We start from the raw sequence: 22,364 nt of genomic DNA, 5'->3' as shown, positions 1-22,364 counted from the left end.
CGGTGCGTGGTATGTTGATGATATTTTGCCTTTTGCCCTTTTCGTTCCGTTCTGTCATAGCAACTGCGATAAATTCATAGCTGAGGTTTAAGACAAGAACCTGTTTTCCCTTCCTAAGAAAAATTTCGGGTTTCTTGTTAATCTCTAAACGGATATATGACGACAAAAAGCAAATTCCAGGAAGTAGTCAGTTCAATGTGCATGATTAATTGAATCAGCGACGCGGTTACAACTTTTCCCCGTTGCGAGCTCGATTCCAAACAGATGCAATTTCATGAGATCATTCTGTGAGGAATATAATGGTGTCCATTGAAGGGTCTTCTAGGGGTCCATCTATCTTAGCGCAGGCCACCGGCAAATATCATGAGTGAGTCGCACTTGGTTCAAAAATATTCAGACAGACACAAGTCCGGTCACTCCACAAGAAAAGGGGTTTGCAAAATTTGTATGATGAAAGCATAGCAGAGTCAAAGGAGAGAACTTTATCTGTCACATCTGATGAAACCGCGGGAAATCCACTAATACTGATAGGAACGGTATGTCACATTGCTTAAAACAACCAATTTTTTACTCGGTAAGACAAGTAATCGTGCATTCGTGTCATTTTTATAGCTTTTCTGACTAAATGGCCAAATCGTTAATCATTTTCTCTCGTGATTCCCACTCTTAAACAGCTCCGTGGGTCGATGCTAATGGAACATTGTCCTTAATTTGGCCAATTCATGTAAGAATGCAGCTTTGCACAAGCAAGTGAGCTAGCTCATCTCCTTATGGCACCGATCCAAGTAGTTCAGCTGCATCACACTTTGCTGAAACATACTTGACTGCATCTTAGAGATTTCATCATGACTGCAACTTCCATGGCCCACGAAGATTACCATGCAGATTTGCCAAAAAGGGTTTTAGAGAAGAAGAATTCCCGAGAGTTATGGTGGTTCAGATTGCTATGATCAGCGAGCTGGAGAAGTACAATATCCCTTGTTGACAGCAGAAACAGTCTGATAATGGTATACACTATAAAGAAATACTAACTTCAAAAGCGAACATGAATGTCCCTGAATCAGATACAGAGCCATCTTTGATTTGTTCCAATTGAATCGTTGCGAAATTATCTATAAAAGAGGTGAAAAAGGTCCGGATGATGTACCTAAAACGCTTCACTTCTTCACATGCTTATAATTTCTGCATCTCTTTCCTTAGGGCATTGGCCCTCACCAAGCTCCCGATGGTGTTCACGGCCAGTTTTAAATCATCCAATGGATTCCCAGGCACCACGGTTTTATACAAGTAGCTATCGAAAGTCATCTTCTGCACGTACTCGTCGGCGCACATCTCCACGAATGCTTCCCTCGCCGGGTTTGACCTGTAAAACACTTTCTGCAACACATCCAAGACCTTGTAGGTCGGCCAGTACGTTTTATCCCACTTCTCCAAGTACTTCCTCAAGTCACTCTCCTCCACCATTCTCTTCCCCTGCTCAGAGCCCTCGATGATGGCTTCCGCACACATTCTGCCACTCTTCGCTGCAAAATAGATGCCCTCGCCCGAGCATTTCGTCACGTACCCAGCAGCGTCGCCCACTAGGGCCACTCTTCCAGACAACCTCTTTGGTCGGGGGTGCTCGGGAATAGGGTGTGCCTCCACTCGGATGATCTTTCCACCCATGATCTTGTCTTTGGCTCTTTTCCTTGTAGCTAGCTGGAATTTCTTGATGTCCCCTTTGTGTGTCACTGTGCCGGTGCCGACAGCCACGTGGTCGCATTTGGGGAAAACCCAGCCATAGAAGTCAGGCGAGACATCATCGCCGACATACATCTCGGCTAGGTTTTCATAGTACACCATCTTGTCGTCAGGGATTTTGATTCTTTCCTGGCATAAAACAGAGAAATTGAATATGCAGGAGTTAGTCATCACCATAATTCATGAGAAGCTATACTTTGGTCGACAGAGAACTTGTGGCGAGTCCACAACCTATCCATACTGCAGAAACACACAGCCATTTAAGCTGTTTTTAAGCAACAAGAACCCATCATTCGTAACTCGGGCATAAGTCATTCAAAGGTAAACACACGTTTTGGCGGAAAAATCAATTAGCTGAAGAAGAATATGCAATCTTTATCCTTCCACGCAATTCCCATCTCGAACAATGTAACCAGAAGAATAGTTTTCAAGCTTACTCATCGCCGGAAATTTAAACCTGTTTCTTTCTCATTGTGCTTGAAAATAAAATTCTGCTTCCCCTAAAGATAAAATGATCAAGTCTAGTGAACTTCAATCAGCAAACTCCAACATATGAGAGAGACCGACACGTGCGCCACAACAGCCTGCATCAATTCGCTCTTCTATAAATCGCAGCATCTATCAGCATAATACTAACAGAACAGACAAAACCAAGCAGCATTCTGAATCATCACCAATTCACCATAATTCAGTCCTACGAATGATGAATCCAAACACAAAACACCTCAAATTGGAAATTGCCTGAAATCCAGCTCAAAGTTTCAAGCTTTACATGAACCACCGCCACCAAAACGTACCTGAAAAGCAATGGCGTAGTCATAATCGCCAGCACCGATGGACTTGGCCACCCTCGAATTGGCCCCATCAGCCCCTATCACAGCGTCCACCTCCAGAGTCCTCTTCTCGCCAACCCCACCTTTCTTGCCATCGTACTCCGTGAAATGCAAACGGTACGGCGCGTTCTTGTCCTGAGGCATGTCCATTTTCAAGAACAGCCCATTGATCACCGTCGCGCCGTTCTCGGCCGCTCGCTCCCTCAGGTACGCGTCCAGGACCTCCCTCCTCACCATCCCGATGTACTCGTGTGGCTTCAGGGTCTGCCCGATGTCGACGGCGACGTTCGACGGCGAGATCATCTTCATCTTGGTGACCCTCCGGTCGATGATGTCCAGCGGCAGGTCGAACTCTCCCACCATGCAGAGCGGGATCGCGCCGCCGCAGGGCTTGCAGTTGTCGAGCTTCCGCTCGATGAGGAACGTCTCGACGCCGCCCTTGGCGAGGGACTCCGCCGCGGATCCACCGGCCGGGCCTCCGCCGATGACGGCGACGCGGAGGTTGCGGTTGGTGAGCTTGGGGCTGGTCTTGGCGGCGAGGACCTGGAATTTCTGAGTGACGGGGCGGTGGGTCCTGGGGGCGGCGAAGTGGGGCTTCTCCGCCGTGTTCTGGCGGAGCCCGGTGAAGGTCTTGAGGGAGATTGAGGAGGTCGCGGCCATTTTCCGGTGGTGGCGGTGGAGAAGGGGAGTGAGAGAGTGGAAGTGAAGTGATGGTTCGGTGAATTTTGTAACGTTTGGGGTTTAAAGTTTGGAATTATTCTTTTTTTTTTTGGGGGGTGGGTTTTGTGAAATTTTTTGGGGGATATGGTTGGGGATATGAGGGGGGTATCGACCGTTGGATTGGGGAGATGGAGGGTGGAGATCTGTGATGTGGATAATGTGTGAGGATTTTGCACATGGGCAAGGGACGTACGGGTTCAAGGACTTAGAGTGAGTGACTCACATTGCGCCACGTAACGCTTCTTTTAATCGCGTGTTGTGGGGTCAGCCAAGCGTCCTTCATGCATCGCGTTACGACAATGTCGCTGTAATTTAATACCGGTTCGGTTGGCTCTTAAAAATTTTAAAAACGTGTAATCAAATTTTAAAAATCATTAAATTAATAAAATTTAAATATGTTCGTTAATTGTACTATTTGAAAGATTTAGGACTCAATTGTACTTTCGTGACAAGATTTAGTACTTGATTGTACTTTTTGAAAATTTTAAGACTCGACTACACTTTCGTGACGAGTTTTAAAACTTGATTGCACATTTTAAAATATTTACAACTCAATTGCACTTTTTGATAAATTTTAAAAACTTCCTATGCACTTATTTCTTTAAAATGGCAAGTTGTCTATCGACATTACCATCTCGCTTTATAAATCATCATGATCAAGTGAAGCAATGAAATTCATTGGATGTTGTTGAGGGGAATCTAATCCAATAAAATGGATTGGAGACTCGTCACCATCGTCGGTCCTGTACTAACTTTGTATCTCCCATACTCGGAGCAAGAAGAGCTTAACAACCTTGATCGAATTAGCAAAGTTGTATAAGTCGATTTTGTTCTCCAGCTTACTCTTTTGGTAGAAAAAGATCAACATAACATGCATTTATCGTCACATATCGATCACGACAGTTCAATTTAGTTGCTTATAATTACTTTTCAAATGCGAACAATCGAGAGAAACCACTCAAAAAGAATTAATTTTCGGAGCATTTTTGGGCGATCGACATAGTAATGGAGCTCAATTTTGCGAATCACATCAAAGTCTAGTAGTCACCATAAGCCGAATCTACCCATCCAAATGGTATCAACCTAGGGATGAAATTTCCCAAAAGGTTGTCCACGGTTGCTCAACAAGATGGAAACAGAAAACCTGCCCAAATTTTGAAAGTGGCCCTGCCGCCCCCATTGCAAATGAAGAATCTTAAAACCTAGTCAAACAGGGATCTTTGCTTCCATTCCTGGTCAACCAAATCCTAGGATAATCTTTCTGGGTCCCTGAGGTTGAGACACAGTTGCAACCAAAATGCTCAAAGCAGTTGCAGTAGGTTCCAGTCCCTAACGGTTGGTTGATCAGACTAATCTACTACGACTTTCCCGACTCGTTGTCCCTCAGGACTCTTTTAACTGTCTTTCTATAATTGTCTCTGCAATCCCTGTGCTTTTCAAGAAGAGCACCAAAAAGATCTTCACTTTTTAGTTAAGTTGGAGGGTCGGAGGTAGAGTTTCCGACCATGAAATTCGCGTTGGTGGCGACGTTACTGGCCTTGACGGCTCTAGGGATCGCCATAGGTGGATGCCAGTGCGAGATTGTGCAGTTCATATTCGGCGACTCCCTGTCGGATGTCGGTAACAATTACTACCTCTCCAAGGGACTTGCCAAGGCCAACAACCCGTGGTACGGCATCGATTTCGGCAACGGGTTGCCCAACGGGAGGTTCTGCAATGGGCGCACCATCGCTGATATAATCGGTGAGATTTTTCATTCAGGAGACTCCTAGAAGTACATACTTTGCACTTTCTCCTCCTGAAAATTTTCAGGATCGTGGTTATTTGATGCAGGTGATAAGATGGGTCTTCCGAGGCCTCCCGCGTTCCTCGACCCGTCCTTAACCGAGGACATGATAATGCAAAATGGAGTCAATTATGCCTCTGGAGGTGGTGGAATCTTGAATGAGACGGGGACTTACTTCGTAAGTAGGGAAAATTCGATATCTTCATTCCAATCTCTTTCTTGAAGGTATTGCCTAAGTTCTCTCGTGTACTGAAATGTGGTTGCATTCTTCAAAGATTCAAAGGTTTTCACTTTACAAGCAAATCGAGCTGTTCCAAGGAACCAAAGAGCTGATCAGAGAAAAGATAGGTGACAACGAAACAGAGAATTTCCTTCAGAAATCTCTCTATGTGGTTGCTCTAGGAAGCAACGACTTCATCAACAATTACTTGATGCCCGTTTACAGCGACTCGTGGACGTATGACGCTGACGGTTTTGTCAAGTATCTAACTGATACTCTCAGAGCACAACTCACGGTACACTAATTTTGTTGCTGATAACATGGAACTTTCTCCTTTTCTTGTAATTTTCCTTAAAGTTTTAACTTTGAGAGATATCTGCACAGATACTACATAGCTTAGGTGCGCGGCAGTTGATGGTGTTTGGGCTCGGGCCGATGGGCTGCATCCCTCTGCAGAGGGTGCTAAGCACATCAGGAGGGTGTCAAGAGAAAACCAACAAACTAGCACTCAGTTTCAATCAAGCTACGAGCAAAATGTTAGAGGATTTGTCCAGCAAGCTCCCGAATGCAAGTTTCAGATTCGGCGACGCTTATGATGTTATCAATGACCTTATAAGCAACCCCGTCAAATACGGTACTCAATAAGCACACACCACTATCGGGCTTCCTAGAATCTGCACATAGTTCTTTTATCTGTGCGTTTTCATTCTACTTGATCTTGTGCAGGATTCAACAATTCCGACTCTCCCTGCTGCTCTTGGGGGAAAATTAGGCCTGCTCTGACATGTATTCCGTTGTCGAAATTGTGCAAAGACAGAAGCAAGTACGTGTTTTGGGATGAGTACCATCCCACAGACAGTGCTAATGAGTTAGTAGCCAATGAAATCATTAGAAAGATGGGATTGTCGCGATCTGGCTCGTCGGATGCTCCATCTGCTGCACCTGATGCAGCTCCTTCGCCACAGGGATAATGCTTTGTCCGAGATCCAATCATTACGATTGCTGAATATTGTGATGGAATGCGAATATCTGTATGAATATAGGCTTCTTCATTAATTTAACATACTTCTACAATGCGAGCCGTTCTTATAAGTTCATCAGCCATTTTTTCTCTTCCAGAACTTTTTATCGACACTCGGATATTTGAACGAGATCAAATGGTTGAAAAATGTTCTGCGACCTCTGATGCAGTCTGGAATGGGAAGATCGATTGCCAGATGACTTGTCCTCATTCAACAAGCAGAAATGCAGTACCTCTGGTTTACAACAAACATATTTTTTTGTCAATTAAGAAGGCGATTCAATAAAGAAATTGAAACTTTTTCGGTTCCTTGACTTGGGCCTCTTCACTGAAAAGAGCCAGCAAGGTATACAGGCAAGTGGGTAGATAAAAAAAAATGGAAATGGAGGTTTAGAAGTTGGATGTCTACCACTTTCACTTTGCAACCCACTTTCAATACTTAAATCAATGGACCATGCTTAACAAAGTCCAGATGCAGGAACCTTTGAGCCGATAAGCAAAGTTGCAGATTAAAAAAATCTAAATCGAATGCGATATAAGTTGGAGAAAGTTGATGGCTGAATACCTAACTACAGATTTTGCCGATATTTTATGCTCTTCAGTGTATGTTCTATTGAGTTTGCTGAGGAAAGATAGCTGGAAAGCAGTTGAAGCAGCACAAGGGCACCCGTCCATATAGTCGAAAAGTATATGCTTTTAGGTTAACTTACATTTATGTCTGCTCACCAAGCATGAGCTGTGGTTGATCGAATTCGTGGATGCTCCTACCAGAAAAGGCATATGTTACTAGCTCTGCATCAGCAGTATATTTGGATGCTGTGATTTTCTGCTCCTTTAGGCTAATTCCTCGCCACGAGCAAGAGCACTGATAATTGAACAGATAGTGTTTGAACTTAATATCATGCGACTTACTTGTTTCACGATTTCTTATGCACGGAAAGGGCGAAGCAGATGATTAGAAAATAAGATTAAAGCCTAAGTTGCAGTAACCTAAGTATCACCGATAATAGCCCAGGAAGTTTCGGGTGCTCGCAGTAACAACGTGCAGATAGCAAGTGAAAAGCTTAGTTCATGGTTTCAATGTCTTTCAGCAACAATAGCCAGCCATTTCTTTATCGGAAAGCGTCACCTGTTAATTTTGTCCCCAGTCAACCAGTATGAAGATGACCATTGCCCGATAGTAATGTACCTCCGGAGCAAAAGAACTGTGAAGATGGATCAGAAAGTCTCATTTAAATTTTCTAGGCTTCTATAGAAACATACTGATCGGAGCTCTTAGCTGACATCAGTCACGTTCTCCTACCTGATAAGTACCGAAGACCTAACACAAGAATTACCTCATAAACCTGGTATTCTAGTTCTAATCTAAAGTCTAAATCACATTTCGGTCGCCCATAGTACAAAAGAATTCGCTACACTGATACAGGATCAAAATTAAGGAAACTGATGCTCTCCACGGGCGACATGACACTCGAAATCTATGCTCAATATAGGGACTAATACGCTCACTCCTGATATAGAGGAGAACTAGCAATCAGTACAAACTCTTGCAGACTGTGCCTTAGGAGTGTGCCGGTTGTTAGCCCCCGACCCTGGATAATCGTTGAGCTGCACAGTCATCCTTCCGCTAACCAGTTCACCTTCCAGATTTCTTCCTTCTTTGATCTGACCACCAGAACAGAACTGGCTCAGTAAAGGAAAGATCATTTTTGGCCTCAATGATCTTAAGTTGTAGCACCAACGAATAAGAGCAAAACGTCTATCCAACTCTAGATCTTACCTCGTGCGCTTTCACCGGGATTGGGTAATGAGCTTTAGGCCTATGAATTAGGCTTCCTGGCCCTGCAAATGCCGAGAAAACGCTTGGTCATCGGATGAACATCAAGACACAGCAGGAGGGTAAGACAGAGGTAGGAACTATAGCGGAAAACTCGAAACTTTACTTGTAATCGGGACAGCAATGTTTGAAGACAGCAGCAGAGAAAACGTTAGCAAGGCAACAAGCATGTGGAAGGCATTGGAAGGAGCCATTTCCTCAATTTCTCTAGGCATGACAGCTTCTGTGGATGCTTTCTAGTGACACGGGATGCACTGCATTTATATACTTTCTTGTCCTTTATTTTTCTGAATGTTCTGTAATCCAAGGGCGAAATAGGGCAACGTGTCTGCTCTTTCCAAAAAGTTGATAGGAACGCAAAGATTTGTTGGAGGCTTAATGCGTCAGAAAATCTTGCAGAATATCTCACTTTTGGGCCTCAAACTCCATGACAAGAACCGCAGATGTGAACAGCCATAACAATAGTGACAACTAAAGAGGTGGCCTTTTTGATGTCCAGGGTTTGTCAAGTGGTGATGAACATGATAAAAAACACATTTTTAAAAGGTCGGTATGGTGGGAAAAAGTTGAAAACACACTGATGAAAGTGGATGATGACCCAAGAACAATGATGCTAATGTGCACCAGCAGAGAAGTGTTGCTGCTGCACTAATTTTAAGTCAATGGTGTGGTGGGGATTGTGATTAGGGTTTCTTGTATCCTGTCAATTAATTCAATGGGTGTGTTTGACCAGGACTAAGGGGGCAAAATACTGTGGAAGAGTGGAGTCAAAATGGCTACAGGAGGGTGGTCCTCTTGCATTGGAAGTGCCATAAAGTGTGAAAGTTGATGGGAAGCATTCATCTTTAATGTCATGACTAACAATACAGGATTAAGTACTAGAGTAGAGTGGCAGCTGCTGAATTACACACAAATTTTTATTAAAACACTAAATTTTTTGGTGAAAAGCATATCTTGTTCGAGTGTCGTTAATCTCATGACATGTGTAAAAACCAGATTCTTGCTGCAATACATTTTTTTTAATCGGGTGTATTGCAGCAGCAATCGGTTGATGCTATAATACATAAATGATCGTTTCCTTGACATTATGCCTTGTTTATGAGTTTTGCAAACATACATGCCTAAGCATCCCAAAAGATTTGATAACTTACGCCCTCTTTAAAATCCACAAAATTAGTTCTATTATACCATAGAGATAAAAAGAACTTAGAATTTTCATAATGTGATTATGCTTATCACATAATGTAACCCTATGCTCTAAGCTCCTACCTTAAATAGTGGGGCATTGACTATATATATATATATATATGCACGATTGTGTTGGTCAACCCCCAGGCTGATGCAGCCAGTGTGGATCTCTGGAGATTTTGCAAATCGAAGATCACTTGGTCAAATACCACCAACTGTATATAAATTACTCTGTGTCAAGGTCGTGTGTATATGCCAAAGACCTAAACTTAAACCGTACATGGAACTTTGTAGGATATTTCGTGAGCCTTTAAGCGATACGTTGCACTCGTGTTCTTAGAAAATAAATAAATAAATAAAAACTTGGGGGCCAGGAGAGAAACACAAAGTGGCTGCTTCAAGAACACAACTTTTTCTTAAGTCGAAAAGGAAAAAGCACATATTGCATGCCTTCTTGATTCATGATGATGCGCTGCAATAGATAGACATTCCGCATATTATGTTCAGACTTTGTCTGTTTGGAAAAGTAAAATCATGAGGACCGCATGTAATTGTCACGATGATGGTGAGGCCAAAGTTTCATCCTGGTTTGTGTGTAAATGTAAGTGTTTATATTGGAAAAGTTTTGTTAACGATAGACCTATCAAAATAGATCGTAAACTCATCAATTAACCCAAATATACGAGATTAAGTAATAAATGGGTTTAAACATAAATGAGCATTGAATGGATTTAAACATAATCGAGTATTAAAAGGACTATAAATGAGTCGTACATGAGTCGTAAATAGATTTATAACTTACTTAGATCTAACCCACTTCTACGACACTCTTTTCATTCCCTCTCACCTTTACTCGTTCCGTACTCTCACCTCGGTTTGAGCATGATTTTCTCTAAATTGAGTTAAATATGAAAGTGTTTTGATAATATAGATTATGTTAGATACAAATCGGATCGGGTATGTGTTATTAGATTTGCATTGAATGAAAACAGTGGTCGAACCCTTTCGATCCGACCTACCTGTTTGACGAGCCTAGTTAGCTAATGGCTCAAGGCACTTGCTAAACACCCGTACACAGAAAACTTACAATCAAGACTCTTTTGAGAAGGACGGGCACCACATGCTTTGCGCCAGGAGTGAATGAGAAGACCATCATTAAAGTCGTGAAGAAAGTCATAATGCTCAACTCTAGCTATTCTCCACTTATTGTATATACATGTAGTCAACCATCGAGGCCTATAAGCAAATGATGCACCTTCCCCTAAACTCAATAATTTTCCGCAATTTGACCGAAAATAAAATAAATAATTTTCTGCAACCTTTTTGAAGCAGAATTTTTTTTTTTAAAATCAAGTCCATTATCGGCATAAGAAATAATTCATACCCTCGCAATAACGTAACAAGTTGAGGGCAAGGACATTATTCTTTTTCTCTAGTCTAAACTTTTAGGCGGGGGGATGCTCACCTGTATAAGCTCGCCCACCCTCGAGATTCATCCGGTGGTAATGGCGTTCTATCAACTCAAGAACCAATGATTAAGAATTCGACCATTATAGCGAGGAATTCATATTTAGGCGAGAATTATGGCCATCGGTTGTTGTATCAGTTCCCCTTCGGAGATCTAACTAATTATGGTCATGCTTTTGGATTCCGAAGAATAGGCGGAAATTTTTAAGTAATAATGGCGCGTATTTCTACACAAAATCTAAACACATAGAAAGATTTCCCGTCTATTTTTTCTATATATTTAGTTGAGTCGCGCTATTTCCACTCCAGTTTTGGCTTTGACACTCCAAAAAACAATGCTTTCACCATTTTGCCCATTTTTTTTGTGTGTAAATATGTGAGTATTATTAATCGGATGGGGTACAAATGATCGGGGGAATCCCTTAGCATTACAAAGAAACTAATTATGTGCGAATACGGAGGAAGGAAGCCTCCATATAGTAGCCAATAGAATATTTGTTTGAAAAGGTCTACAATTATGGTAAAGGTGACGCCCTACCCCTTACAACCCTACAAATTCGAGCCAACGGAAGATGAGTCTCAATTGACTTGTCTTGAAGCCGTCTACGGTTCCGCTCCACCCAAATGCAACAAATAGTCGCTAAGAAAGATAGCTTGAGGTGCATCGTCTCCAAGTTTTTGCCTTTGGTGGCCCTGATCATCCATTAGAGTTCTAGATTCCATCCTCTTGCGGAACGCCAAATCCCATTTTGTGCAAGGATACTACGCCATAAATTGTTGGTCTAGGTGCACTCAAAGAATAAGTGATTTTTGTTTTATATGCCAATCGTACAAAAATTACATTTAGTATCAACTGAAGATAGAAATCTTGTTATGGTTATTGCCGTCAGTAGCCTATCTCTACAAATAAGCTAGCCGATAAAGTTATGCTTGCTAATACCACTAGTCCAAATCAAGTTATACTAGTTCATAGCCGATCCCTCTTGTTCGAATTCCTTGTATATCTCTTTGCAACAATATATTTGGCTAGAGATGATAGATGCTAGAGCAAATCTCAGCTTGAGAATACATGTCCAACTCCAAGCCATGCTGCCCTTAATGTCGAGTTGCATGATTGAAGTACCTCTGCATTTAACATGGTGAACCCAAGTACTCCATAGGGATGAAGACGGATGATTGATGAGGCTCGAGAGCATGCGGTCTAGCAATACTTTGTTCCATATTTTCAAATCAAGCAATCCTAGTCCTCCTTCCTTCTTTGGTGAGCACAATACTTTCCATGAGACTTTGTGGGATTTGTGAGTTTCTGCTTTTCTTGCCCATAAGAACTGCCTAATCTTCTTTTCAATCTCGTAAATAGTTTGCTTTGGGAGGAGAAACATTTGCATCTAGCAAGTACAGATGGAGAAAAGGACCGATTTAGCCAACTGAAGTCGTCCTGCATAGCTTATATGATTCATGCCCCCATCCATCTATTTTTTGAAATATCCTTTCCGTCGGACCCTCGCAATTCGCATGCGTGAGCCTTCGCGTAATAAGTGGAACACCGAGGCATCTTATGGGAAGAGTGCCTGTGGAGAAAGGCGTGCGATCCAGTGTAAGGAGTTTTTCATCCTTGAACAGCCTCGAAAAAAAGGATATTGCATTTGTCTGGGTTGAACTTAAGTCCGGTAAGAATCACAAAATCATCAAGTCCATCAACAAGGCAGAGAGCAGAGTTTACATCTCCATGAGAAAATAAGAACAAATCATCAGCAGAGCATAGATGAGGCTAATGGAGCTTAAAAGATGATGCAGTAGCAATTTTCTCATTGCTGATTCTATTAAGAATCTCCATCACCATAAGGATAAAGAGATACGAAGAAAGGGGATCACCTTGTCATAGTCCATTGGTGCTTGCATGCTTTGGTAAAATTTTTTCTATCTTTTCTTTTTATTTATTGCTTTTCCGTTTTTGTGGGTCCCTTGTTCCTCCTTATCCCTTTTCTTGTCTGCAGTATGTTGGACAATAACAGCAAAAGGTCCTTATCCTCTCCTACGATGGTCGGCAAACTTCTTTCCCCACCCACCGCCAGTTATGAGAAACCAACTCCGCAAGTTTCCCGAACCGGTCAATAAGCTAAGGCGCCAGTTGTCCGAATCGTCACTTGATCGTGCGGGCGGCACGAGATGAGGACAAGGATGTAGACGATGACGATGAGGAAGAGAATGAAGAGAACAGTGACCGCGAAGGAAATGAATGAGACGAAGGGGAGACGAAGGTGATAATCAATCAGATAACGAGAACGGAGATGAACATGACGAGGACGATGCAAGACAGAGACAGCGTGACGTGCTCGGGCCCCGAATCCGAGACTTTGCAACCCGAGCTTGGAGAGGGCATAACCAAATTCTCGATTAGGCAGAGTTCTTGATGGGATTGGATGATAGCTCCATCGAACCGAGCCTCAAAGTGCCTGACTCAGATCGCTAAATAGCCAATTCAGAGGATTACGTTCCGTTGCTTTAGAATTTGGCGGAGAGAGATCGTGGAAGAAGAAGAGCTCCACGGTTGCACGAAATCAATGGTTCTGAAACTTCCAACTGTGGAGATAAAATCGAAAGGCGAAATCAAACCAATTCAGACCCTAACAGAGAAGATTAGATCTCGTCTTTTTTCTTTCTTTCTAAGAAGCGAGTGGAAAAAGGACGTCAATATAAAATGGTCAATGGAGTGAAACGAAGCTGCGATGGATGACCAAATCAACTACGTAAGCTTCAGGAATCTTCAGTGACTGCAAAATTAGTGCTCGCGGATGACCTTCAAACGAGATTCGACTTCTCCGGTCCTCGCCGCCGCAAAGCAGAGCAGAACAGAGATCTCCCGGTAATGGCGCAAAAGTTGGACATTGATGAAGAAAACTGAGAAGACTAAACGAACAAGACAATTATAGAAAAGAACGTGTCTTCTTTGAGTTATTTTCTTTTCCGAGCCTTCTGAAGATCGGTACCACAACATCCTCGAAGCGTCTTTTCCCAAAAAAAAAAAAAAAAAAATCTCTGGTAGGTGGAATCTCCGACGATTATAGAAAGAGAAAGAATCCGTGCGCATGCTTTTGATCGCGCGACCTGAATCGTGCTCGATCTTGCTTTGCTCACCCTTCACCTCTGTTTCACGCGCGTCTCCAACGTTGTGGAGAAGAAGAAAATGAAGGTGAACGCAGATAAGAGATGGTGTTTCGTTGTCCCCGAGGAAGAACGTGGGCCCCAAAAAAAAAAAAAAAAAGTAACACGAGGAAAATTTGACCAAAGCATGCAAGACAATACTGTAAAAACAGTGTATATGGGAGCGTCAAAGTCAAAACTGGAGTGGAAATAAGGAGGTCCATTTGATATACAGGGACAGTAGGTTTGTGCCGGTGCTCGCACCCCCTGCACCTATAATCATTAATTACGCCTTTTTCTTCCTTGATAGCGGAGAATACTCTCTACTTATTTAACGTATGGGGAATCCCGAACTCCGGACAAGGTCTCGGACGAAGCAGTTTAACGACTTACTTGAGTCGTTCAACTAATTTCCAAGCCCATAATTATGAGGCCCAAATATATGGCTTACCTAGATCATAAAGTAAGGATTGAGATTTAGATTTACCTAAATCTTAACAAGAGGCTTCCTTGGATCCTTGGTTTGATTAAGATTTACCTCACTAAGGAAGGAATGATTATATCTCATCTACAGCTACAGGAGCCTCCGCGGCCTGTCCATTTGATGTATAGGGATAGTGGGCTTATGTGCCGATGCCTGCGCTCCTCCCTATACCCGCAATTGTCAATCATATCTTTTTCTTCTTTAGCAGCGATGGATATTCTCTACTTACATAACGTACGCGGGATAGCAAAGTCCAGATAAGATCCCAAACGAAGCGACTTATTAGGCTAGCTCAACTAATTTCCAAGCCCATAATTACAAGGCCCAATGTATGATTACCAAGATCATAAAGGAAGGAAAGATTTCAATTTTTTTTTTTTGAAAATTGTCGATTCCGTCCATAATCACTGAACATTTCCCTTAATTATAAGGCCTTTAAACGGAACATAAGCTTAATCTAATCGGCACGTCGTAATCGACTTTCTTAATTACCCAACACCAGACGCACTTAATAAAGTACTTAAAATTAAACTAAAGCGTTGGAAAAAGAAAAAGAAAAGTCGGTTGACTTTTTCACACCGAAAGACCCAAAGGGAAGACGTTAAAGCCGTCGGGCCTGACCTTTCTTCTTATCGTCCACGTGGGGACACGCCACGCACTGCCCCAAGTAAAAAAGAGCGGACGGAGTGGGACACGTGTCGGATCGTGGGAGGATGTACGAAAGTCGAGGTCAGGGTGGGAAATTGGCACCAGTGAGCCACACGTGTCCCTCAATCTCGACACGTGTCGAGCGATCGGAGACTCGGGGGGAAGATTTTTCCGGGCGGCTTTTCCCAGCTTTTTGGGGCGTCAGCGGGCCCCACGTGTGGAAAAACAGACATGTGTGGAGTGCTGACGTGACGTGGCGATAAGCCATGCTTATCCGTTGTATAAAGGTGGGCTGCGGCTGTTTTGGCAAAAAAAAATTGAGAAATTAATAATTTTCTTCACTTATAAAAATAAATAAATAAAATAAAATATTCTTCATCTTCAACGAAAATATTTAAGCGTAAAACCTTATCAATAATAAAAATATTGTCAACAACCAATCATCTCAAGTGACACGGGTAATCTTTTCGGAAAAAAAAAAACTTATCGAATAGTTCATTTTTCACGAAACAAACGGAATTATAATATAGGTCAAATGATACGCGGGAGCTTGAATTTCATGATAGCATGTAAGTGGCATACTGCAAGTGATTCGTTTGATAGTGTTCTGAAGATTGCTCGATCAATTGCTAAATAAGAAATGTATTGCGATTTTTAACATACTAACCGCTCTCGCGATATTCAAGACATATAAGTTGTCAAAATGATTATTTATATCGTTTGAAAAAATTAATTAATAAAAAATAATAATTTATAATAAATAATTTCTAAATATCCTTGGTCATTGATTATCATAAAAAAAAACATAGGCAATTATTTTTAATTAAATATTTTTTAACTATTCATTTTTCGCGATAGTAACCATCACTATTGTGGGGATTTTCTTTAATTTGAGAAAGGAGAAGTTGCTGTTGAATTATTTATGCGCCACGTCCTATTATTGTAATGTTTTTTTTTTTTTTTTTTGCCTTGTTGGGCTCGCCACTTCTCATTTGTTCTTGAATTGACCCTTTAACGAACCAGAAAAATATATATATATACCAATCACTAAAATTTCCAACTAAATATCGAGAACGACGGATCATTTGGCTTCCGTTGATCATCTGCAGTAAGGGTGAGCATGATCCGGATAGGTTGGTTCCCGAATTAAAATTTGAAACCTATCATGTTATAACCGATTTTCAGTTTTTGGGATATAGAACCTACCCCGTTTATTCTGGCATATGTTTTGGAACCTACCTTATTTTTTCGATTAGATTCCAAGGTTTACTCGAGAACCCATTTTTTCTTTTGTTTCTTTTTCTAATTTTATTTCTTCCAAAAAAAAAATATGAGTAGTAATGAAACGATTCAAAGTAAAAGACTGAATAATAAAAATCACTATTCGCCAAAAACAATAATCCCTAATATGAGCAATAGAAACTACAATTCACCAAAAACAGGAAAGGTGAGGCGAGCAAGATTAAGATTTTTTCTTTTACAGTAGCTAAAAATCGGTTCCAAAATCGATCCGATTCCCGGGTAGACCTTCACTTGGAATTGGGAACCGGATCAATTCCAACCGATTTTCAAAAATTAGAACCTACGCCCGAATCAGTTGGAACAAGAATTGGTTTCCGAACCTGTTTTTTGGGTGATCCGATTTAATTTCTGGATAAATTCGATCCGGTTGCACGTCCCTAATCCGCGGTATCCTTTGGCCACTTGTCAGCACCGCTAGCCACATCAATGTGAACGGACGAAGAACTTAACGGTGAGTGCTCTCGTCGGAAAGTGAAATTCGTGGCGCTTTGAAATGTTGAGGGTGTCCCCCAAGCAAAAGCTCGTGGGTTTTGCTATTTTGGAGATTTTGGCAGTTTTGCACCTTGTTGTGCGATGCAAAATTTTCTTTAGTCTACGCCAAATTTTCCCGACCATCTTGAATCAGAAGATATTGCATGAACTAGGTTCCATTTGTTTTGCAAAACATGAATAGTTTGAATAAATTATCGCTTGTATTGGTTGAAATAATTAGTCAATGAAAAATCTTTTTATTATCGAGAACTACTTTTATGGACGATGAAAATATTTTTCCTTTATTTAGTGATGCATCATTTTTAAAAAAAATATTTTCTAAATCATCCATTTTCTGTGAAATATATGCACTCTATATTTGTCATTTTCATGGTTGCACACTGTCCATAGATTCTTGAGTGTTGATAAATCAAACTGTGGAAGGACAAATTCAATTTTGGAAAACATCACCAAGATTTTACCAATTTGACATTATCAAATTTTGTACTTAATAACATTACTCTACGAACATCAACTGGCTAGTTAACAATGCTAAAAGCTTAAACAATTAAGGTGGAATGGCTGCGGGTTCCATACAAATTCCTACTTGGAACTTGGAATCTACCCATCAGCATATGTTTCTTATTTTTTGGACCCCGAAACTTACCTTGCATACCCTAGAACCCGTAAACTACCTTGTCATAGGTTCCAGGTTCTATCTATGTTTTGTCTTTATTCTTAATTCGATGACCGCAACGAATGATAACTTTTAATAACCAGCATTTCTGCTGCAATTCACTCATCACAACTCTTTTAGAAATGAACAAATATGATACATTAACAAAGTAAAAGTCTCAATCATAAGTACTGTTGGATATGGAAGCTTAGACAAGTAATTCCAAATTATACAATTATCATCGTATGCCATTGAATACCACAGGATCGTGCGAAGACATGTACCAAGAAAAACACGAAAAATTGTTGTAGGTTCCATGTTCCACCTAGCTGAAACTTGGAACCTACCGATTAGAACAAGTTTTCCAGATTTTGAAACATGGAACTTACCTTGCATACTTTGAAATCATGCTGACCTCTATAAACAACGAACTCTCATGCTCGAGAAACAAAGGCAACAAGAATAATTTCATGTATTTAAATAAAACAAATCTAAAATAAATAAATGATGAGGTCATTATTGTATGTATGATATATTTCAAGAAAATATATTAAGGAGAGCAAATTTCCTATTAAATTCTCAGAATAGATTGAATGTGCACGAATTTATGGGCCGCCTAAGACAAGATTCCCTCCGCATTGTCATTCATTGAACCATACACAACTGGCGATCAAAAAATTGCTGGTCGTACTTGTGTTGACCATTCGTGTCATCTTAGGTCGCTACAAACATATTACAATGTGATTACGTATCGTTTTTCATTAAAATCAAGCGAAAGCATATCGATTCTTGTCAATTTCGAGTTAAGTCATGCCGTGTCGAGTCTGAGTTTCTCTCGTTAAAACAAGGAAATGATTAGTGTATTGTTGCTATTCTATTTCAGTGAGAATATCTTCTATTTAGCCTTATAAGAAGATTTTTGATCCGTTAATTTAAAATATATTGTAGCTCGTTGAATCCCCAAAACGAATGGCCATTGCATGGGATCGGGGTGCGCATGGCAACACTTCTGCTTTATAAATTAATTTCAGATTAGAAATTGATTTTTCTACTTCTACTTCTGAAAAGAAGTAAATTTTTTTTATTTCTTTAAATGGCTTCAAAACTACTTTTGAAGCAAAAAAAAAAAAAAAATGCTCAACAAATAGAAAATGAAGTTACACAACTAAAATTTTTTTTTACTCCAGAAGTTACATTATCAAATGAATTTATGCTTCAAAAGTACTTCTGAAATAAAAATTCTACTTTAATGGTGTTACATGCGCGCGGCCAGCTTCCCAAACATCCCGCTTCTTGGCTAACTCCGAGTCCGATTGGGCAATGTCGGGTCGGATTCGGACGCAAAAGCGGGTGCACCATCTTTTTGGTGCAATCTCCCCGCAAGAATCAAAAGCTGTGGGCCTAGGAAATGAAAATCTAAAGGCCACGAAAACTTGTGGCTCAGAATCCAGCCCCGTCGCTGACGTGGCACCCACCTCTCTCTCTCCTCCTCCTCTCCGAAAAACCGAACGAGTTCTCAGTTCCAACAAGACTTTAAAGACTGACACTTTTAACATTCTTCCTCTTCCATGTCCGGCCGCCCAAGAACCCAACTCCCGCTAACGAGACACGGACAAACTCTCTGGAAGAGCAAGTACCCTGAAGAAAGCAAAGCATAGAGGATGATGGAGATGACGAGCGACCCCGCCATCAAGCTCTTCGGCAAGAAGATACCCTTGTCGTCCAGCGGAGAGTCGCCGGAAGCCTCCGGCGACGACGTGGCTTCTTCCGGCGTGAATTCGGAGGAAGACGATGGAGGTTCGGAGAAGGTACGTTTGTGGGGTATGGTGACTGCCCATTTCTCAGGACATCAAAAAGATTGATGGGTCTCTCTGCCTCTCTGTCTCTGCTTTTCTGTACTTGGGTGTGATGCTCTGTCTCTGGATAATTCTGTGGAACTTCTTGAAATCCTGAAACTTTTTTGCTATTTTTAGCTTCTCTTTGATGGTGTTCTGTAAATTGGTTTTGATTTGATCCGTGAAGTTGAAGGCATAGAAAAGTTAAGAGCGAAGACAAAGGAACTACCAGTTTTGGGGGTTGTTTTGCCATCACCGAGCAATAAGATCACCAAAGCAGGTAGTCTTCACGAGGTGAATTCTTTCGCTTGTTTAAGAATCTTGTCTCCACCTAAAACAGCATAAAACAGAGACGGCCACGACCCTGCTATCTTCATCCAGAAAACAGGGGAAAAACAACATAAATCTGACAAAAAAAAAATTTAAGCTTTAAAGGAGGAATTGGGAAGAAGACTTCTTCCCTGTTTTAAAATATGGTATAGAGAGGCCTTTTAGCCGTATGCTGTCTGGTATGATCCATGATGAGCATAATTTATACTACACAGATAGAGAAATTCTGCATACCCTCTGAAATTCAAGTCCTAGACATCGCACGTGAGCTGATGTTGATTTTTAGTACCAGCTGCATAGTTCCAAGGCCGCCTGTTTTGGATCTGACACTGTTTGAATTCACTGAATCTCTGTCTTTTTCCTTGATTCTGACAAATTTCTTGGAGAGCTCGTCTATGTCTCTGAAGTCCAGGCGACAAGATCAATGCTAAGAGTTTCATTCTAGAACTTTCGAAGACTTTAGATTTAGGTAATGGCAAATAAACAATGGAAAGAGGGATGGCATTATTTTAGTCAAGGAATGATGACAACAACATTCCTGGATGCTGTTCTCATTCTTTCCGGTTGCCCTTGCTTGTTCTGTTGCTGCTCATCATGCTCTTCTAGAAGTTTTTCCTAGTTAGACTTTTACATCCATTGCTTGGTACTGATTTACCTCCATTTTGGCATGTCATGTCATCAGTGCCATTCCACTGAAAAAGTTGCCATGGAAATGCAAGTAGATGATGACCAGGTTTCGCCAGAAACTGTGAACCCAAAAACACCCTCTATTGAGGAAGAGTCTGCCAAATCGAAAGCTTCCGGCACCGATCAAGGACAGGGCGATTCGCCAAACTCGCAGGAGAAACCCCTGAAGAAGCCGGACAAGATCCTACCTTGCCCGCGATGCAACAGCATGGACACCAAGTTCTGCTACTACAACAACTACAACGTCAATCAGCCCCGGCACTTCTGCAAGTCCTGCCAAAGATACTGGACGGCGGGCGGCACCATGAGGAATGTTCCCGTGGGAGCTGGGCGCCGCAAGAGCAAGAGCTCAGCTTCGCATTATCACCACATCACCATCTCTGAGGCTCTTCAGGCAGCTCGAATCGATGCTCCGAACGGGATTCACCTTCCAAATGGGAAGATCAATGGCACTGTTCTCACATTTGGCTTAGATCCATCCACCGGTGATTCCATGGCTGCTGTGTTGAATCTCGCCAATAAGAAAGGATCAGCTACGAACGGAATGCGGAATGGGTTTCATGACTTCGGAAGGAATGGGGTTTTAGTCCCGCAAAGAAGTGAAGAGAAAAATGACGATTGCTCGAGCCGATCGTCTGTCGCGATCTCAAACTTGACGGTTGAAGGAAGTGGGAATTCCTATCTGGAAGGATCCAGTGCCAATGGATTCCATCCTCAGTTGCCATGCTTTCCAGGTGTTCCTCAGCCTTATCCGTGGAATCCCACGTTTCTTCCACCGTCTTTATGTCCTTCAGGATTTGCTGTGCCGATCTACCCTGCGGGGCTTTGGAACTGTGGCCTCCACAGTAGTTGGAATTTCCCTCCGTTCTCACCTCCGAGCCAAAAGGCATTGAACTCAGGACCAGATTCGCTGACTCTTGGGAAGCATTCAAGAGAAGGCGAGATGCTTAAAATGGATGTTTCTGTGGAAGACAAGCCTGGGAAACGGAGGAACGGATGTGTTTTAGTCCCAAAGACTTTACGTATAGATGACCCGAGCGAGGCTGCGAAAAGTACTATATGGTCTACTCTTGGGATCAAGAAGGACTGGCTAGGTAAGGACGGGTTGTTCAAGGGCTTCCAATCAAAGGGCGAGGAGAAAAATCACGTGTCCGAAACCGTATCTGTTTTGTGCGCTAACCCTGCTGCCTTATCGAGATCTATCAAGTTCCACGAGAGCTCTTGAGTTTGGCTCGTGATGACTACAGGTAGAAGTAACTACAGGAAAACTCTTGTAACTGGGCTGTCATCTTTCTTTGGTGATTCTGCGACTTGCATTGTTTGGAACCGAGCGAGGTGAGTCATCGATCGGCTGCGACGAGCCTAGGAAAGCGACGGACCCCAGACTCACCGGAGTTCGCAGCGAACTAATTCCAACCTGATGGGGATGTTTCCTTTATCTGTGTGCTAATTAGGTTGAGTGCACCCACTCGTACGTTACTCATGTAAATTATTTGAACGGAACAGAAAAGCTTTGTCTGAATCTTGTACCTCTTGAGAGATGTTTCTTATATTCATCCTGAATCGAAGCAGCAATGCGTAAAACCTATTCGATCTCTCCAAATGTTCTTTGTGATTATCCAACAAGTGATATCATCAAAGGTGTTCTTGAGATAGCGGTCAGAGCATACATGAGTGAATCCCTCATGAAGCAGGGCACACAGCTTTGGAGGAACAAATATACCATGAAGACTGGTACAAGCAGAAAGATCCAACTTTTTCTTGATTCTAAGACCGATGAGTATCAAGTAAAAGCTATTAGAAAGTTCAACCTAAAAATTTAAGCTGTTAGGTGGAGGGAGACAACATGAGTAGACTTGTTGTAAGGCGATGTAGGAGAACAACAACTCCAACAAAAGCTGACTGTTTTTTTTTTTTTCTTTCCTTGCAATCCATGGCACAAATTGCCAGAGTTTGGCAATGAAAGCTCAGTACT

The 22,364-nt window shown here is 41.8% G+C and overlaps 4 protein-coding genes across 6 annotated transcripts; 2 read left to right on the top strand and 2 right to left on the bottom strand.

Annotated features, from left to right (window-relative positions):
- Positions 1-922: 922 nt before the first annotated feature.
- Positions 923-3,306, bottom strand: LOC115742704 (geranylgeranyl diphosphate reductase, chloroplastic). The gene is made up of 2 exons (XM_030677149.2): positions 2,538-3,306; positions 923-1,869 (listed from the first exon to the last, which is right to left on the bottom strand). The coding sequence occupies exons 1-2, from the start codon at positions 3,231-3,233 to the stop codon at positions 1,174-1,176; spliced, it is 1,392 nt and encodes a 463-aa protein (XP_030533009.1). The 5' UTR covers positions 3,234-3,306; the 3' UTR covers positions 923-1,173.
- Positions 3,307-4,567: 1,261 nt separating this feature from the next.
- LOC115746098 (GDSL esterase/lipase At1g74460-like) lies at positions 4,568-6,403 on the top strand. Its single transcript, XM_030681815.2, has 5 exons — positions 4,568-5,036; positions 5,127-5,257; positions 5,355-5,594; positions 5,684-5,933; positions 6,026-6,403. The coding sequence occupies exons 1-5, from the start codon at positions 4,799-4,801 to the stop codon at positions 6,268-6,270; spliced, it is 1,104 nt and encodes a 367-aa protein (XP_030537675.1). The 5' UTR covers positions 4,568-4,798; the 3' UTR covers positions 6,271-6,403.
- Positions 6,404-7,387: 984 nt separating this feature from the next.
- On the bottom strand, positions 7,388-8,605 carry LOC115743980. Of its 2 annotated transcripts, XR_004015763.2 has the most exons (4): positions 8,264-8,605; positions 8,101-8,162; positions 7,624-7,985; positions 7,388-7,525 (listed from the first exon to the last, which is right to left on the bottom strand). XR_004015763.2 is itself a non-coding variant. In XM_030679037.2 (3 exons), the coding sequence occupies exons 1-3, from the start codon at positions 8,370-8,372 to the stop codon at positions 7,848-7,850; spliced, it is 309 nt and encodes a 102-aa protein (XP_030534897.1). In that variant the 5' UTR covers positions 8,373-8,599; the 3' UTR covers positions 7,388-7,847. The 2 variants fall into 2 exon arrangements, 1 of the variants encoding a protein (XP_030534897.1); XM_030679037.2 differs by having other exon boundaries at positions 7,388-7,985; positions 8,264-8,599.
- A 10,458-nt stretch (positions 8,606-19,063) lies between these two features.
- LOC115743967 (cyclic dof factor 3-like) lies at positions 19,064-21,939 on the top strand. Of its 2 annotated transcripts, XM_030679023.2 has the most exons (3): positions 19,214-19,345; positions 19,560-19,652; positions 20,385-21,939. In XM_030679023.2, exon 3 carries the CDS (start codon positions 20,409-20,411, stop codon positions 21,612-21,614), a length of 1,206 nt encoding a protein of 401 aa, XP_030534883.2. In that variant the 5' UTR covers positions 19,214-19,345; positions 19,560-19,652; positions 20,385-20,408; the 3' UTR covers positions 21,615-21,939. The 2 variants fall into 2 exon arrangements, with proteins under 2 accessions (XP_030534876.2, XP_030534883.2); XM_030679016.2 differs by lacking the exon at positions 19,560-19,652 and having other exon boundaries at positions 19,064-19,345.
- The last annotated feature ends 425 nt before the right edge of the window (positions 21,940-22,364 follow it).

Source organism: Rhodamnia argentea, chromosome 6 (genome assembly GCF_020921035.1).
Source record: "Rhodamnia argentea isolate NSW1041297 chromosome 6, ASM2092103v1, whole genome shotgun sequence".
Taxonomy (NCBI): Eukaryota; Viridiplantae; Streptophyta; class Magnoliopsida; order Myrtales; family Myrtaceae; genus Rhodamnia; species Rhodamnia argentea.
Note: the sequence above shows the minus strand (reverse complement) of the source record. Positions and strands in the feature narration are given on the sequence as shown.

Bases quoted from the DNA above. Each gene is read 5' to 3' on its own strand.
- LOC115743980 (XM_030679037.2), bottom strand. From the start codon at position 8,372: ATGCCTAGAGAAATTGAGGAAATGGCTCCTTCCAATGCCTTCCACATG. The intron at 8,163-8,263 runs GTAAAGTTTCGA...CGGCATTTGCAG, and splicing joins CATTGCTGTCCCGATTACAA to GGCCAGGAAGCCTAATTCAT. The intron at 7,986-8,100 runs GTAAGATCTAGA...TCTGGTGGTCAG, and splicing joins TCCCGGTGAAAGCGCACGAG to ATCAAAGAAGGAAGAAATCT.
- LOC115743967 (XM_030679016.2), top strand. From the start codon at position 19,199: ATGATGGAGATGACGAGCGACCCCGCCATCAAGCTCTTCGGCAAGAAG. The intron at 19,346-20,384 runs GTACGTTTGTGG...TCATGTCATCAG, and splicing joins ACGATGGAGGTTCGGAGAAG to TGCCATTCCACTGAAAAAGT.
- LOC115742704 (XM_030677149.2), bottom strand. From the start codon at position 3,233: ATGGCCGCGACCTCCTCAATCTCCCTCAAGACCTTCACCGGGCTCCGC. The intron at 1,870-2,537 runs GTACGTTTTGGT...GTTTTATGCCAG, and splicing joins ACTACGCCATTGCTTTTCAG to GAAAGAATCAAAATCCCTGA.
- LOC115746098 (XM_030681815.2), top strand. From the start codon at position 4,799: ATGAAATTCGCGTTGGTGGCGACGTTACTGGCCTTGACGGCTCTAGGG. The intron at 5,037-5,126 runs GTGAGATTTTTC...TATTTGATGCAG, and splicing joins CACCATCGCTGATATAATCG to GTGATAAGATGGGTCTTCCG. The intron at 5,595-5,683 runs GTACACTAATTT...ATATCTGCACAG, and splicing joins CTCTCAGAGCACAACTCACG to ATACTACATAGCTTAGGTGC.